This window comes from Eriocheir sinensis, chromosome 48, assembly GCF_024679095.1.
Source record: "Eriocheir sinensis breed Jianghai 21 chromosome 48, ASM2467909v1, whole genome shotgun sequence".
In the NCBI taxonomy this organism is placed as follows: domain Eukaryota; kingdom Metazoa; phylum Arthropoda; class Malacostraca; order Decapoda; family Varunidae; genus Eriocheir; species Eriocheir sinensis.
The window spans coordinates 11,532,371-11,549,012 of record NC_066556.1 but is presented as its reverse complement, the minus strand read 5'-3'; the positions used below and the strand labels follow the sequence as shown (position 1 = coordinate 11,549,012).

At 41.9% G+C, this 16,642-nt stretch overlaps 1 protein-coding gene across 2 annotated transcripts in view; it reads right to left on the bottom strand.

The window, feature by feature from the left end:
• The window catches only part of LOC126981597 (valine--tRNA ligase-like), an 81,955-nt gene that overhangs the window by 47,807 nt on the left and 17,506 nt on the right, over positions 1-16,642 (bottom strand). For both annotated transcript variants that reach the window (XM_050833039.1, XM_050833040.1), the window contains exons 6-10: positions 14,383-14,573; positions 13,818-14,040; positions 6,718-6,863; positions 3,118-3,325; positions 1,919-2,089 (exon numbers count right to left, since the gene is read on the bottom strand). In XM_050833039.1, the coding sequence (XP_050688996.1) occupies positions 1,919-2,089; positions 3,118-3,325; positions 6,718-6,863; positions 13,818-14,040; positions 14,383-14,573 (939 nt within the window). The remainder of the gene's footprint in view (positions 1-1,918; positions 2,090-3,117; positions 3,326-6,717; positions 6,864-13,817; positions 14,041-14,382; positions 14,574-16,642) is intronic.

Below are 16,642 nucleotides of genomic sequence, written 5' to 3'. Positions count from 1 at the left end.
CATTTTCCTTTTCTATTGCATCACACTATTCATTATTTGTGTGGTATTCGGTGAATACCACACAGTTATCACTTTTTGGCATTTTCTGAGTGAAAAAAGTGTGCATTATGTCACAAAATTTCATTCTGGGGATATCTGGGAATTATTGTGTCAAATGGAGGTGTTTCAGGTGTTAGTTTCGTACAAGTAACAATAACCCCTAGGCCTACCTAAACCTAACCATCAGGGTATAACATGCTGGATGATTTTTTGAATCTTCTTTTCTGAAAAAAAGTGCATCTTATATGGTGAAAAATACGGTAACCTCAGAACTTGGTTTTGAGTGGAATGCATCATTTCAGGAGTAATTACTGGATGGCAGCACCATAGTAAACTTATATTACCCAATCAAATAATAAGGTTTGAATTATTACTAGGGATTTTGAGTTGTAATTCATGAACAGTTATATAATGCTGTTTTATCCACTCACTGTGAGGTGGATCCCAAGCAACACTATAATAGGCTAGTAAATGGAGTCACATTACATCAATAGATAGAACAATCGATGGTGTTGTTATTGATAGGGGCTCACGGGAATGTGGCTACTGCCAAGTGTTAGGCTATGTATTGTTTTATTGCTTCTCAACGGACATACTTCTCACCCTCACTTGTATCAGCATGTTTTCTCCCTTTGCGCCGTGCAAGGATTCTAGAATGTTCTATCCACTCCTTGGTGCCGTGGCTGTCAGCTGTGGACAGTGCTGCGTGATTGGCTCACACTTTTAAAACCACAGTTGTCACAGGCACTGTGATTGATTGCCTGTGAGGGAAATCCCACCTTTTAGTGATGCAGCATGCCAATGGCACCTTTGAAATGGAATGTGTATTGGGATCCAGCCGAAACGAAAAGCGCCGTTGGTGCGTCATTTCAAACAGTGCCTTTTGTCAACTGCCGCCTGTCAGCAAGGCGTGTTTTGTGTATATGGCCCTGGACCATTAGGCCTGTTATTCATTAGGATAGGATGTATTTACTTTATAAGCAATTCTATAGTTCTATTCTATTGGGGAGACAGTGGCTTAGTGGTTAGTGTGCCGACACCACGTTTCACCACGTCCTGGATGATGTAGGTTGAAATCCACCGATAGCAGCCAAGAACAGACGGCATCACTATCAACATTTGGCTGCACCATTACAGGCTTGGGCTGACCACCAGACGCAACCAAGAAAGCCTACCAGCGTTATAAGTGTGGATGTAAAAAAAAAAAAATAATAATAATAAATAAATAAATAAAAAAAAAAAGTTTTGGCAATGCTGCAGGAGCAAGTCTCAAAACAACGGCAAAACGGTTTATCAGGCATGAGCTTCCCCTCATTCGTGGCAGATAAACAAGGTTCTGCTGTACTTCCACTGTCCTCCTTCCTCTTCCTTTTCTTCCCCTTAGTTGGTGCTATTCTTCTTTTCTCTCTGAGTTCCAGTCCTTGTTCTATATATGCAACTGAGGCTCCATTCCAACCAGCATTCCCTACGCTCTGAGGGTGGAGGCCATGAGCAGTGGCATGCCACGACAAGAGGCACCAAATGATATGTGATTATTATGCATTATCCATTGCAGAAAACGCACCGTATTGACTCCCAGCATGCCACACCCACACGCAAGGTATTTAAATCCCTTTTCTAGAGGCATTTATATTTACGGTAAACAAAAAACTATACCACCACTTGATTTCTCTAAGCCAGTATGTGTTGGGACAACATGGAACTCAATTTCGTATATGATCAATTTTTATTTGAATATTCGACGGTGTACTCTCCCCTTAAGCCCAAGTTTCGTATTGCCATAAAGAGATCACAAGACATACCTATACACTAATTTCATGTTCATCTATACTTGCTGACAATTTTAAACAAGTGAGTCATTTTCATATAAAAACCTTACCTTCTTTGGCCATCCCAAAACTGAAAATGGGAAGAGGCCTGAACTGAACCACGTATCAAGAACATCTGGGTCTTGTTTCAATTTTATCTCATCAGGTGAAACACCAAACTTCAAGGCTGCCTTCTGTCTTGCTTCTTCTTCTGTTCTTCCACTCACCCAGTATTCATCACTCTGCAAAGATGAATCAATGACTATAAGAAAGAAATAAGATATTCTCAATTCACACAAGTGTAAAGTAATGGAGGTAGCTGGAAGGAGACCAGTTGGAAGACCAAGGAGAATATGGAGAGGAACAGTGCAATACACACACACACAAATTAGATGGTGAGAAAGGGAGAGAATGGTTGAGGAACAGCAAGCTGAAACTGACTTACTATATTAACGAATTAAGTTCCCCCCAATTAGTCTGTTATATCGAGGGTTTACTGTATTAATATAGGTTACTCTTATGGTATTTATAAAACAATTTTGGTCCATCCTTCCATTTTTTCCCACTGTGTTCTTTTCATAATTTTTTTCTACCTCTCTTCTCACTCTTGTATATTAATTTCTAAGATGTTTATATCTTTCTCTATTGATTTCATTCTTTCTTCTTTCCCAAATTCTCCATGCCCTATCTATTTTGTTTGGCCTCAAAACATCTACTGGGCAGGCCTGCAGGTGTTCATGGCAAACGAGCTTGCAGGTGCCCAACCTGCCAAAAGCAGCCACATTCATGGCATAAGAGACATTTCTAGGAGACAGGAAAATGATGCAGAGAGGACAGGTGAGATTCCCATGTCCACCACCTTTCTTTGTAAACAGATGCCTTGGAGTATGGAGCATACACCACCTCTGAGGCTGGTAGCCAAATGGCACCATTTTTTCTGTACTCTGGATAATATGATGTACATATTACTCACCTACCGAGCTTGCATATTGTCTCGGTCATTTTGCTTTCACAGAAAACATCCCATAATATAAATATTGCATCATAAATTTGTGCTCTCACATTACATAAAATACAAGTGCAGTGCTGTGCGAACACATGTGTGAATTAATAGTGTGATGGCCTATTTTGTGACTGCAGAGCCATTTAAGGGGGAAGCAAACATTTCTGGACCTTTTTATTTTTGCAGGGGTCACTGTCCCATAACCCCCATGAATGTCATGTCTCTTCTGATAACAAATAATTGCTGATTAGTAGTCATTAAACATACCTTTTGCTGAGGAATAGATGAATTCTCAAAGGTGACAAAGTAAGCAGGAATTTGGTGACCCCACCAGAGCTGCCGAGATATACACCAGTCTCTGATTTCTTCCATCCAATGATACCATGTTTTCTCATGCATTTTGGGAATGATTTCCAGTTTTCCTGACTTCACAGCTTCTATTGCCTTCTGAGCCATGGTGCTGCATTTAACATACCTGTAATAAAATGTATACATCAAACTGCAAGGCTTTGCAAAGCTCAAATAAACAAAATATATCCCATAATCAATTTATCATCCATTCATTCATTTCATCAATGCCTGCTCCTAGGAGCTCCCACCAGGGGATGGCCATGGCAGAAGAGCTTCCAGCTCTCTCTCTCTTTTTACATCTTCGCCTGTGGCGCCGGTAGGCGACACTCCCTCCTTGCCTGCTCAAAGTTTCTCAAAGATCTTTCCCCCTCTCCCTAACGTATTCTTGCACCTTATCCCTCCATTTCACCGGAGGTTGTCCTCTAGCATTCCCTCCCTCTATCTCACTCACATACACCCTTCTGGTCATCTTACTCTCCTCCATTCGCTCCATGTGACCAAACCACTTTAAAGTCTGTCGCTTCACTTCTTCCACCACTCCACACTTCTTCCATTCACCCACGTGACACATTCCAAAATGCTCGTACACACTTTCATTACTCATTCCATCCATTCTACTCACACCACAAGCACTCCTCAAATAACTCATTTCCACTGCCTGCACTCTAGACCTCTGACTTTCATTCCAGGCCCACATTTCACTTGCATATGTGAGGGTTGGTACTATTACTGAATATCTCAAATCCCTCTTTACCTCCATGCTCACACTTCTGCCATTCATGATTCGTCCCAAAGACCCTACCACCCTTCTTCCTTGCAATGCCCTTTCTCTTATCTTTCCCTCCGTACCACCATGCTTACACATAACTGATCCAAGGTACTTAAACTCATTGACCTCCTCCATTTCTTCACCATTCAAAATTATTTTGCATTCTCTTACACATTCAGTTCCCACTCTATATGGGCATACAAAATCTACAACCTCACTTCTACTTCGCTCACAAACCATCACTTTACTTTTGTTGACATTTACATTCAGCTTTCTGTCACAGACACTATCAAAAACACTGACCAAATTTTGTAAGTCACTTTCATTTTCTGCAATGAACACTGTGTCATCAGCAAACAGTATCGAATTCAGTACCCACTTCCTTCCCTCATCGAAGCCTTACTCCAACTTCTCCAACTTTGCCCTTCATTTCTCTCATAACACCATCCATATAAATATTGAATAACCATGGTGACATGACACACCCCTGCCTCAAGCCCACTTTTATCTTAAAATGTTCACTTGTTTCTCCAGTAATTTTGCCACATGCAGATACATCCTCATAGAAAGACTTTATTGCACTAAGCAGTTTTCCTCCCACACCATAAATCTTTAAAACATCCCACAATGCAATCCAATCGACTGTCATAAGATTTTTCAAAATCCATGAAGGCAGCGTGTAGTTTCTTTCCTTTTGCTATTATTTTTTCTACTACCATCCTGAAGGAAAATATCTGATCCACACATCCCTTCCTGAAGCCTCCTTGTTCTTCACTGATTTTCTCTTCTGTAAGTCTTTGCACTCTCTCTGTTATGACTTTCCCATATACAGGTAACTCTCGATTTATGCGAGTTTGGTTTACGTATTTTTGAAATAACACGGGGTCCAAAATCCAAGTAAATGTTTAATTTACACGTTTTTTTCACTTATATGCGATATTTTATGGAGTGGCCACCAGATGTCTCACGCAACTGAACTCACACGCCGCCGTGGCCACACAGCTGAGCTCAGTTCTTCCCGCGCGCCACTTGAACAACAACACAGTACCCACACTGCCACGCTACTCAACAATAGGGGTGGGCAGGTACCAGTACCAGTACTAACGGTACCAGCTAATTGGTACAGTACCGGTACTAGACTGCTCGGTACCGGTACCAATACTAGCCAGCCGCTCATGGTGTCCCTCATTTCTTCCTCGCACGAGTGAGGCTGAAACTGAGTGCCTGAGTGGATATCTCGGTGATATGGATATTCTCTCTCTCTCTCTCTCTCTCTCTCTCTCTCTCTCTCTCTCTCTCTCTCTCTCTCCACTGAATGAAGTGAATAAGCATATTATTCTCACCATCACTCGTAGGTTATGACAGACAACTAGGCAAGACACAATTCACACGGTTCTGGTGACACGCGGCATGCAGCTGTTTGTTGTATGGGTGTGATTGTGTGGTTTGTAAACAATGCAAATGGCGGCCGGGCTGGTATTGTGCGAAATAACTCCTCGTACAAGACTCATGATGTACAGTTTCTGATATCATATTTACCCCATTATTCTCACTAATATTAATAATTAATAATGAACACTTTGATATTTTTTTCCAATGTGATTTTTTATGTAGCTTGTACTGCTCCTTAGTCATACAATCTTAAGCCACCTGTGACATCAAGATCATACAAATGGCGCCCGACGGAAAAACAGGATAACAGCGAGGCATGGGCGATCCTCCACCGATTTCATTTTTGTATAGTAGTTATTTGATCACCCTGTATTCTATGGTAACATATTATAAGACAGCCATGGACTATGAAGGATTATAAACAATAATAAAGGTAAGTTTGCTGTTGTTGTTGGATAAGATGAAAAACACCCTTAAAATCACCCCAAAGAAAAAAATCATTAAAAATTTGTACATTCGGCGTACAAGGCGCAGGGCTAAACTTTCAGGCACTTTTTATATGAAAAAGGTGTGCGCTATACACCAAAAAATACGGGATTTATTTTTCGACAGCAACCTACCTCTAGTTTGATTTACATTGTTTTTGATTTACGCGACCTCTTCAAGGACGCAATACTCGCGTAAATCGAGAGTTACCTGTACCTTTCTGGGTATACTCAGGAGACTTATACCTCTATAGCTCCCACATTCCCCTCTCCTGCCCTTCCCCTTGTAAACTGGGACAATGATGGCTTTCGTCCAGTCTGATGGCACCCCCCCCCCCCCTTCCCATGCTACTTCACATATCTTGACCATCCATTTAATGACTACATCTCCTCCACACTTCAACATTTCAGTTTGCCTTAAAGGAAGAAAAAATGGGAAAAGAGAATGGGTTTCTTGAACCAACAGCTGGAGGGGGCTCCCTAGGATTGGCTGACGGTTCTGTAAACGTGCTTGCGATTCGCTGCAAGGCCAATGACGTCATCAACCAATCAGCGGCCTCGCTGACTTAGCGCGCCTCCAACTACCATCTAAGGTTTGCTTCGTGAATCTGACGCTAACGTCAGTAGCTAAATCAATAGTGCGTAGTTATGTTAGTTCGTAGTTAGTGAGTATGTTTGTGGATTCCGCCCCTGGACGTCCATCCTCAAAATTCATTAAGAATATTTCTGACTTTTGAAAATTCAATTAATGCCTCTACTCCATGTTTTTATATCTAAATAGGAGGAAAAATAAAGTAAAATTCATCATAATGAAAAACAGAAGTACAAACAATGTCAATTTTTATCTCTACCAAAGTTCTTGCCACTTACCACTGAGGTTTTATCATGGGCTCAATAATATCCTTGGACCTGGAGCACACAGGAACAACCATGGGATTATCCTTGGTGTCCACATAGAGGCCCTTCTCCTTGAGAGCTTCTAATACAGCATGACGAGCTTCAAACCTCTTCATCCCCTGTAGATATGATGCAGGGGTCAATAACAATACTCAGATACTTAGAAGAGATAACATTACTTAATTGATTTTACCTACTTCAGTAAACTTTTGATTTAATGGATAAATTTAACTCATCAACTTCCAATAAATTAAACTTCTTTTATTTTGACTATTTAACGGAATATTTCACAAAAATCATTGTAACATGATACACAAACAACAAACAGTATCATAACCAATAAGGCTACAGGTTGACAACACTGTTCAAGAAATCATATTGTTGGGGGAAGTAGCAGCACCTTGAGAACTATCACAGGCATTGCTCGTGGCATCCAAGCCCTACCCCACATTCACATCTTTTAAACATTTTTTTTTTTTTTTATGGTTTAACATGTATGAAATTTTTGTATGGTAGTAGAACTAAAGGGTAGGGTATGCAGTTTTGGTACTTTGTTTTATTATACTGAAAAGGCTTATGGACCCAATGGAGTGACTCCTATTGACCTAAAAACTATGCATCAATGCTGACACCCTGCCTGGTATTTTTTTTGTTTGCCTATCAACATTTCTCTTTCCTTCCTGTTGGCAGTACACCTACATACAACCTGTGGCTAAGAAGCATGACCTCTCTAATCCTCTAAACTACCATTCTACAACTTTGCTTTCTTTTCTTTTTAAAGTTTTTGAAACAATCCTTAACAGGAGAGTTCAGTAGCATCTATCAACTTCTGATGTTCTCCCTGATCATTGGTAGGGATTCAAAATGGGGCATTCTACTGATCTTACCTTCCTAAATGACTCCCAGTCATCCTCTCAACCATTTCAGAGAAACATTTGCTGCTGCCTCGGACATCTCAAAAGCCCCTGACATCTGACAGTCTGGCACAAACATTTTTCTAAACTACCCTCCTACAGATTCTATCCCTCTCTGTACTTTTATATCGTTTCCTTTCAGACTGATCTATCTCTGCTGTATTTACCTACAGTACCCTCTCGAGTTTCGCGCTCGCTTCGTTCCGAAGGTATAACGCTAAACTCGAGATATTGAAAACACTAACAAAGCGCTTATCTGTTCCAACCTGTGGATTTTTTTTTTTTTTTTTTTTTTTTTTTTACAAGTGGGTTATGGCGCCGGTAGACTATCCATCTCGGACTGATGGTCGGCCCCAAGCCCATCATTGCACAGGCAACTGTTTATAGAGGTGCCATTAAAAGTGGCTCATGCTGACCCCCAGAGCTCACTTTTTTTCATTTACTCCCTTGTTATTTCAAAATATGTACCTTGGAAAAAGGAAGAAAATAGGAAGAGAGAACGGGTCATTTTAAGGTCACAGATGAAGCTCTGAAAACAAGCTTGTGATTCGCTGGGAGTCCGATGACATCATCACCGGCACTCATCCAATCAGCGGCCTCGCTGCCTTGGGGCAGTGTCACACTTCCTCTAACCGTTGTGGCTACTGGCAATGCCCATGCGCTCATCTGGAAGCGAGTTGTCGGTTGTCCGTAACCTGGTGTCACACCGGGCCTTTTTCTTCCCACCGCGTTGGCGGCAGCTAGGGCAACTGGCAAATCACATTTTTCCGGGTGTGCGTCACACACGTCCAAGGTCAGTTGCCTGTATCCACATCCACAACGTAGACAAAGCACTTGCCCTGTATTGACATGGCATCGTCTGCTAAAGTAAGGGCTGTCGCGGCTTGTGCTGCCATTACCTTCTATGGACTTGTTGTATCAGTTAAATGGCAGGAAGAAGCTGTTGTGGGTGTAGGGTGTCTGTGGGTCCTCCGTGCCAGTTCTCATTGTCACCATGGCGCATGAGCGGCCAACCCACCCAACTAGACTCCAACCACATAAACAACAAGACACACACACACACACACTCGCACACACCAGACTCATCACAAACCATGACAGATGTTTCTCACAAACAAAAGTGGCTTCCCCATTTTCTAGAGTGTGTTAGAACTTATTTGGTGAGTGGTTCATACAAACTAAACATACCCAATGGCAAGAAGAGAGCAGTGTTAAAGATGGCTGCTCTCCTCTTTCCAAGAGCTAGGTTTGGTTCATGTGAGTCACTCACAAAATACAATCTAACACACTCAAAAAATGGTGAAGTCGTTTCAGTTTGTCAGAAACATCTGCAATGGTTCCTAATGAGTTTGGTGTGTGTGTGTGTGTGTGTGTGTGTGTGTGTGTGTGTGTGTGTGTGTTGTTATTTGATCCATGTGTTTATGTGGTTGAGTCAAGATGGTTGGGTTGGCGGGGCACGCGCAGCAGTGACAATGAGCACTGGCATGGAGGAACCACAGGCATGACACACCCACAATTGTTTCTTCCTTCCATTTAACTGCAGCAACAAGTCCATAACTTGGGTAATGGCAGCACGCGTCGTCTGGCACCCTTACTTTTTAACAGAACCAGATCTTTTGTTGATAAGTGCTTTGTTGTTTACGCTGACTAGGGATGTGGACGGCCACCAAAAGTGGCCGGTATTGCGGTTGCCCTAGGTGGCACCAATGCAGTGGGAAGAAAAGCCCTGTGTGACACCACACTAGGATAACCATGAACTTCGTTCGGTTGGGTGTGCAGGCGTTGCCCGTCCATTGTGACACCGCCTTAAGGCAGTGAAGCCGCTGATAGGATGAGCGTTGGTGATGACGTCATCAGACTCCGAGCGAATCACAAGCGTGTTTTCAGAACTGTCAGCCAATCGTAAGGCAGCTGCCTTCAACTGCGGCTTCAAAACGACCCGTTCTCTCTTCCCATTCTCTCTCTCTCTTGCCATAGCCACAATGTTTGGAGGAAAACGTCCAGTGTGATACTACCTTTAAAGGTAGCGTGCGTGACGCCGATGGTAAGTAGACGTGACCCATACATGTCCAAGCAGCGTGAAACTCGGGATGATAATGCGCGAAAGTCGGGATGGTAAGAACTTAGGACTAACCGCGAAACTCGAGAGGATACTGTAGTTGTATTTACCAAGTTGTAATTTTACAGGGCCTGGGCTTACGCTCGTGTGGTCCCGTCTCCATATCTATACTTGTCCAGTTCTTCCTTAAAGTTGTGCACACTCTTTGCCGATACTACATCCTCACTTAGTCTGTTCCAAACCTCTATGTTTCTTTGTGGGAAGCTGTATTTTAAAATCCTAAAAAATCTTCTCAGAAAATCCACATAAAACCAAAACCGAACTATTGGAAACTGTACTATTTGAGGGACAACTGTATAAGGAAAGAAGAGAGGATTCAGAGGGCAACAACAAAATTAGTTTCAGAACAAAGAGATTTAACCCTCTCACGCAAGATGACACGTTTCGCGTCATCGAAGGGTAAAAGGTCCTGGCGCACGATGACGCAAAACGTGTCATAAAAGTTAAGAAATTGATTAAAAATTAAGTTTTCGGTGAAAGTGCGTCAAATTTGGGAGAGTCATTTGTTGGGATAAGTTTCTTAATGGTAACATATGGCAACCTTTCTAAGGACTGTAGATGAGGAGCTTTGAGCAATATTTATTTGTTAGCCTACTCTGACCAGAGAGGAAAAAATACAGTTTTCTCGGTGTAACTTAGGAACTAATAGGCGTATGAGGATTTGAGGCAACCATAAGAATCCTCACTAAATTCCGCTTTGAAACATATATTCGGCTAAAAAAGTTTGCCCACAAAATTTCTAGCTAGCAAGTGGGGAAGAGTTGGTGCTTCAGATTTATTGTCTACAATACTCTATACGGAGACTTGAAACAAGTTTGTATTGTTTATATATATATATATATATATATATATATATATATATATATATATATATATATATATATATATATATATATATATATATATATATATATATATATATATATATATATATATATTTTTTTTTCCTCTATTTTTATTTGCCCATGTTCTAGTACAAGTCTTTATGAAGTCATTGATACCAAATTTATTAGGGTATGATATATCTGTGAGGGTAAAATACATCCAGGAATGTAGAGTATCGTGGCGGCAAAAAAAGGCCGGTCGGGCCTGAGAAATGTATGATGAGTGGAACAGAAACTTATTGGAAACTTACGGTGCACGAGAGGGTTAATATACGAAGAGAGATTGAGGAAGCTGAACTCACCGACAGTGGAACAGAGGAGGGAGAGGAGATTTGATTGTGGTGTGGGTGTAGCCTATAGGGTGTTGAATGGGATGGAGAAAGTGAACAAGGAAGGAATAACATGGAATAGAAGAGAATCAAGAGGCCATGTAAGGAAGATGAAAAAGGAAGCCTGTAGAAGACATTAAAAAGAACAGCTTTCCACAAAGAGGCCTGGAATGGCCTGGAAAAAGGTGTGGTCCACACAAAGATGATTCATGCATTGAAGGCCAAGATGGATTATAGCAGGAGATGGGACAGTAAGAGTGTAGCTTCTTTCCTGTATAACACAACTAGGTAAATACACACACACACACACACACACACAGCAATCGGGGCAGATGTCAACGTAAGTGCTTTTGGATTTTTCAAGAGGATATGGGTTTACTGACAGCCTTCCAGCCTAGGCTGTGGTTGTGGATTGCGGCAAAGTGTGAGTGCTGTCCCATCTCTTTACAAGTGCAGTAGTGCATAGATAACATGGAAATGGAGGAAAGGCCAGGGGCCAGCAGTTTGTTTACATCTGGGACCCCTGCATTGATGCCGGTAGCCAGGTCAAGGGCAAGTTTGCTTCAACCATTGAGGGATTTTTCTGGCTTAGGCCAAGAGGAGGGTTCAGTTCCTAGCAGGATGGCGTACAGGAAAATATTGCTATCAGAGTAAATGGTGCATGATTTAGCTGAAAAAGAGGAGAGAATGGAGGAAAGGCAGAGATTGGTGGAGGAAGAAAATAAAGAGCTGAAACACAAATGCAATAAATACAAGGTGATGTTAACCCTCTCGCACACCATAAGTTTCCAATAAGTTTCTGTTCCACTCACCATGCATTTCTCAGGCCCGACCAGCCTTATTTTGCTGCCGCGATACTCAACATTCCCAGACGTATTTTACCCTCACAGATAGAGAAAGTTGGAAACTCTTCTGCCATGGCCATCCCCTGGTGGGAGCTCCTAGGAGCAGGCATCGATGAAATAATGATGATGATGATGATGCTAAAATAATGAGGAGGGTGGCTAATGAGGAAGACTGTGTAGGTCTAAGCCAGGATCTGAACAGAATAAGCGAATGGTCACGCAAATGGGAAATGACATTCAATACAAAGAAGTGTAGTGTGACGGAGTTTGGTAAGAGCAGTAGACAAATATCGGGGAAATACTCTCTGAGTAATGAAAGAATCATGAAAAAACAGGAAAAAGATCTGGGAGTGATCATAACAGACAAGTTATCCTTTGGAAAGAATATAAATTGGATAACTGGGGAAACATACAATCTTCTTAGAAACATAAAAGCAGCATTTACATATTTAGATGAAGAAATGGTGAAGAAACTAATAACATCGATGATACGTCCAAGACTGGAATATGCAGCATTAGTGTGGTCACCTAGATTGAAGAAAGAAATTAGAAAGTTGGAAAGAATACAGAAAGAAGCGACCAAACAACCGGAAACTCTGAGAGAGCATACTTATGAAGAAAGACTGGAGAAATTGGGACTAACAACACTGGAAAGAAGAAGAGAGAGAGGGGACCTAATAGCATTGTACAGGATACAAGAGGGATTGGAGAAATTGGACAGGGAAGACTTAGTGGTACGTGATAGGAGTGAGACAAGAGGGAATAGTTAAAAACTGAAGAAGAGTGTCTGTAGGAGAGACGTCAAGAAGTACAGTTTTCCATACAGAAGCAGAACAACATGGAACAGACTTGACGAGGAGACTGTGTGTGCAAAAACGATTCATGAATTTAAAGCCAAACTGGATAATATGCGTTATGGAGACGGGACAGCACGAGCCTAGTACAGCTCTTTTCCTGTATTTCACAACTAAGTAAATACAACTAGGTAAATACACAAGACCCACCTCTGGGAGGACGGCCTTTCAACCTTTTACTCCATGAAAACTGTGTGTATTGCTGGTGAATCAGTGGGATATTTTCCATGATCTTACGTCTGTGTCCTTCCCTTCCCTCTCCTCCACTTTCCTTCACAAATCTATTTGTTTATCGCAACTAATATAAGGAAATACAATTCACCAGATACACGTCATCTACACATAATGCAAATTTCTCTGTATATTTATGCATACATCTCAAAATTATCATCATGTTTCTTTATGTGCACCATTTAATTTTGCACATTTTTTTTATATATAATACACAAGATTATGTTGAGTTTATGACTTCAAATTTATATTCAGTAGCGACGTTTGAAATTTGGCGTATGCTGCCAGACCGGATACGGGGCGGGGCGCTGTTGTCACCCGGCCATAGTGAAGGGGTTAACTCTTTTTATAGGATCAGTGATTTGCAGGCTTTTTATTTTTTTTATTTATTATTTTTTTTTTAGGCAGTTTCCTTCACTGGAAAAAAAAAAAAAAAAAAAAAAAAAAAAATAAAGAAACAAAATCCCTCTAAGACGAAGTGATCACGTGCTAACTGAGTTTTCGATGAATCATAAATAGAAGTTTATTAGTTTTGATAATTGTGATGGATAAAATGCTATTTAACAGTGGGCACTGATACCTACTGGTAAATTGTTTGGAATTTTACCAAGATGGAAATATATATAAATCATCTGAGGAAAGATAAAATCAAGAGGATGCAATAATGATATAAAATGAGGATATAAATATGCAAGAACATCCAGCCTCCCCCAACAGAATATTCACCTGATGGCAAGGTGTATCAAGTGAAATATAAATGCAACAAAGTTTATGGATCTAACAGTTAATATAAATTAGAATTTAGTAAATACAAGCTCAACTTTTTTCCCTGTAAAAATAAAAATAGGTGAAACGTTATTACTAGGGATGCAATATGGTTAAAAAAGAGAAACTCACAGTAAACTGGCCATAGCCTTCCACTATGTCGCCATCATCAGTAAATATGTTGAGGAAAGGTAAGTCGTGTCGCTTCCCAACCTCATAATCGTTAGGATCATGAGCAGGAGTGATTTTGACAGCACCTGTACCAAAGTCCATCTCCACAAAATCATCTTGTAGCACAGGCAGCCGGCGTTGTGTGAATGGATGCACAAGGTTCTTTCCATGAAGGTGTCGGTATCTGCCTCATCACAACCCCAATAAATAAGAAAATTAAAAAGGTTCAATTTTAGAGTAGAGGCTATGGTTTCCAGTCTTACTGCATTTATGGCCTCTCTTTAGCCTTCACCTTCAAATATTCACCTATTGGCATAATGATATACAGTCGTCCCTCAAATAGTACGGTTTCCAGTAGTTCAGTCTCGGTTTTATACGGATTGTCATAGAAGATCTTTTAGGATTTTTAAATTTCCTGCTCGTTGGGAAATTTAGAAATCCTAAAAAATCTTCTTAGAAAATCCACATAAAACCAAAACCGAACTATTTGAGGGACAACTGTATATCACACCTCAAAATTACTCACCTTTCGTCTTTGGGATGAACAGCTACAGCAGTATCTCCTAGCATGGTTTCAATGCGAGTAGTGGCCACAACTACACGTTCCTCAGAGTTCTCTACTTCATAGGCAAAAGACACAAGTACACCAAACTCAATTTTGTTGGTGTATCCTGGTACTGGAATCTCTGTCCGCCCAGTAAGCTCTTTCTTCTCAACCTGTTAGTGAAAAATAAAATATCAGTGTATTTAAGAGAACTGAAATATTGCTGAAGATGTGGTTTATCTGGAGTGTACTATTATCCTGACACTGGTACTACAGGACTGAGCTGCAAAGACTAACAACACACTTACCCTTACAAGAAAAGGTATCTAATGAGAGAGAGAGAGAGAGAGAGAGAGAGAGAGAGAGAGAGAGAGAGAGAGAGAGAGAGAGAGAGAGAGAAGTGGTGAGGGAGAGCATGAGCACATGAGTGTGTGGGAGTGTAAAAGTTTGTTGAGTGACCCCTTGAATGGTTTCCGCACCACCGTTCTTAACGCTGGTGCCGCAGGTGAGTACAGTTCAGAAATATACGGCCAGGTCTTAACAGAACACCCGCGTCCTTAATTGGGGCCATGGCGGGTGCTGACCAGCCCCACAATGCCCCGACAATTTTTCTTAGGTTAGGTTAAGTCACTAATTATCATTTGCAAGAGACGCCACAATGGCCACGCATTCACTGTGGATGGGGAAAGGCTCCTCTACACTGGCGTTTGCGTAGATCATGTAATATTGCAGAAAACAAGGTAAAACATTCTCGGGGCAGCGTGGCAAGGCGGGAAGTTTGACATAACCCGTAACATTTTTTCGTTTTTTCGGCACTCGTTTCATATATCCATGTATGCGCAAGCATAAAGGGGTGATGTGGGCGTCCGGACGTGAGCTTAAGTAGCTCCGTTTGTGAGACGATAAGGATATATATTCTCAGGGCGAGCGGGGCAGGGTGGTGGCGCTGTGGCTGAAATGTAGCCTAACCCGTAACATATTTTTCTTTTTTACGGCTATAACATATCGTCCCTGCACTCATTTCATATATGTACATATGCGCGGGCGTGGAAGGCTGTCGTGGGCTTATGGGCGTGATCTTCAGTAGCTTCGTTTGTGCCGATGATATATTAAATGCAGTAGGGGAAAATTTGGTTTTCTGGTCAGTAGACTTAACCTACACCATACCTGGGTTTTTCCCATATTCGGGTGCCCCCGTGGCTCTATTAACCCAAATACCAGAGGGTTTACTGTATACTGAAAGCATTATGTGTGCTAACACTGTGGCACTCCACTTGTGACCTTTCTTCAGTCTGATTTTTCATCTTTCAACATGTATCTCATTTCTTCGTCCGTCAGGCAATTTTTCATCCATTGTCATTTTTCTATCTAATCCTCCTCTATGTTCTAGCTTCCACAGCAATCTTTTATGTGGGACTATACTGAATGCCTTTTTAGGTCCAGAAATATGCAGTCCATCGGTGGCTGAGTGGATAGTGTGACGGCACCGCATCCAGAACGACGCGGGTTCGCGCCCCGCCCAGTGCCACTAGCTGGGATTTTTCAGTCACCGCCGAGTGGCCACCCGGACTCTAGATTCTAGGATCAAAGATGAGCTTCGGGGGGCAGCATAAAAAATTATTTGGTGCACACGTGGGTGCAGCGCGGCCTCACAACATGGCCGAATGGCCTTCTGTTTATGTTTGTAATTCCGTCCAGCATGGCCCACCGCCTCACAGTGTGTGTCACCTTGCGGTGTGGCCTTGAGGAGGGAAGCGACGCGGACAGCCGTGGTGTACACATTATCTATGCTCCACAATGTCTGCCGTCTGGATAAATAAAGACTTTTGGATCTGTTTTATTGATCTGTACAAGGGCCATCCATGTTTGTGGAACATAAACCATAAATTGTGTTGTTGTCGTCGTTGCGGCGGTGGGGCTCAGAGTGACAGCCGCCGCCCGGTATTCCGTGAGGTCGCCTCACAGTGTGTATGCTTCATCCAGCTGACGAGGCTCCGCCCACTTTCGACCGCCAGACAGGCCGCATCGTTTAGTGTGTCCACCTTTAAGGCAGTATCACACTGGCCATTTTCTTCTAACTGTTGTGGCTACTGGCAACGCCCATGTGCCCATCCAGGAGCGAGTTGTCGGTTCACCGTAACCTGGTGTCACACTGAGCCCTTTTCTTCCCACCGCACTGGCGGCAGCTTGGACAACCAGCAAATCCAAATTTTCCGGGTGTGCGTAACACATGGCCAAGGTC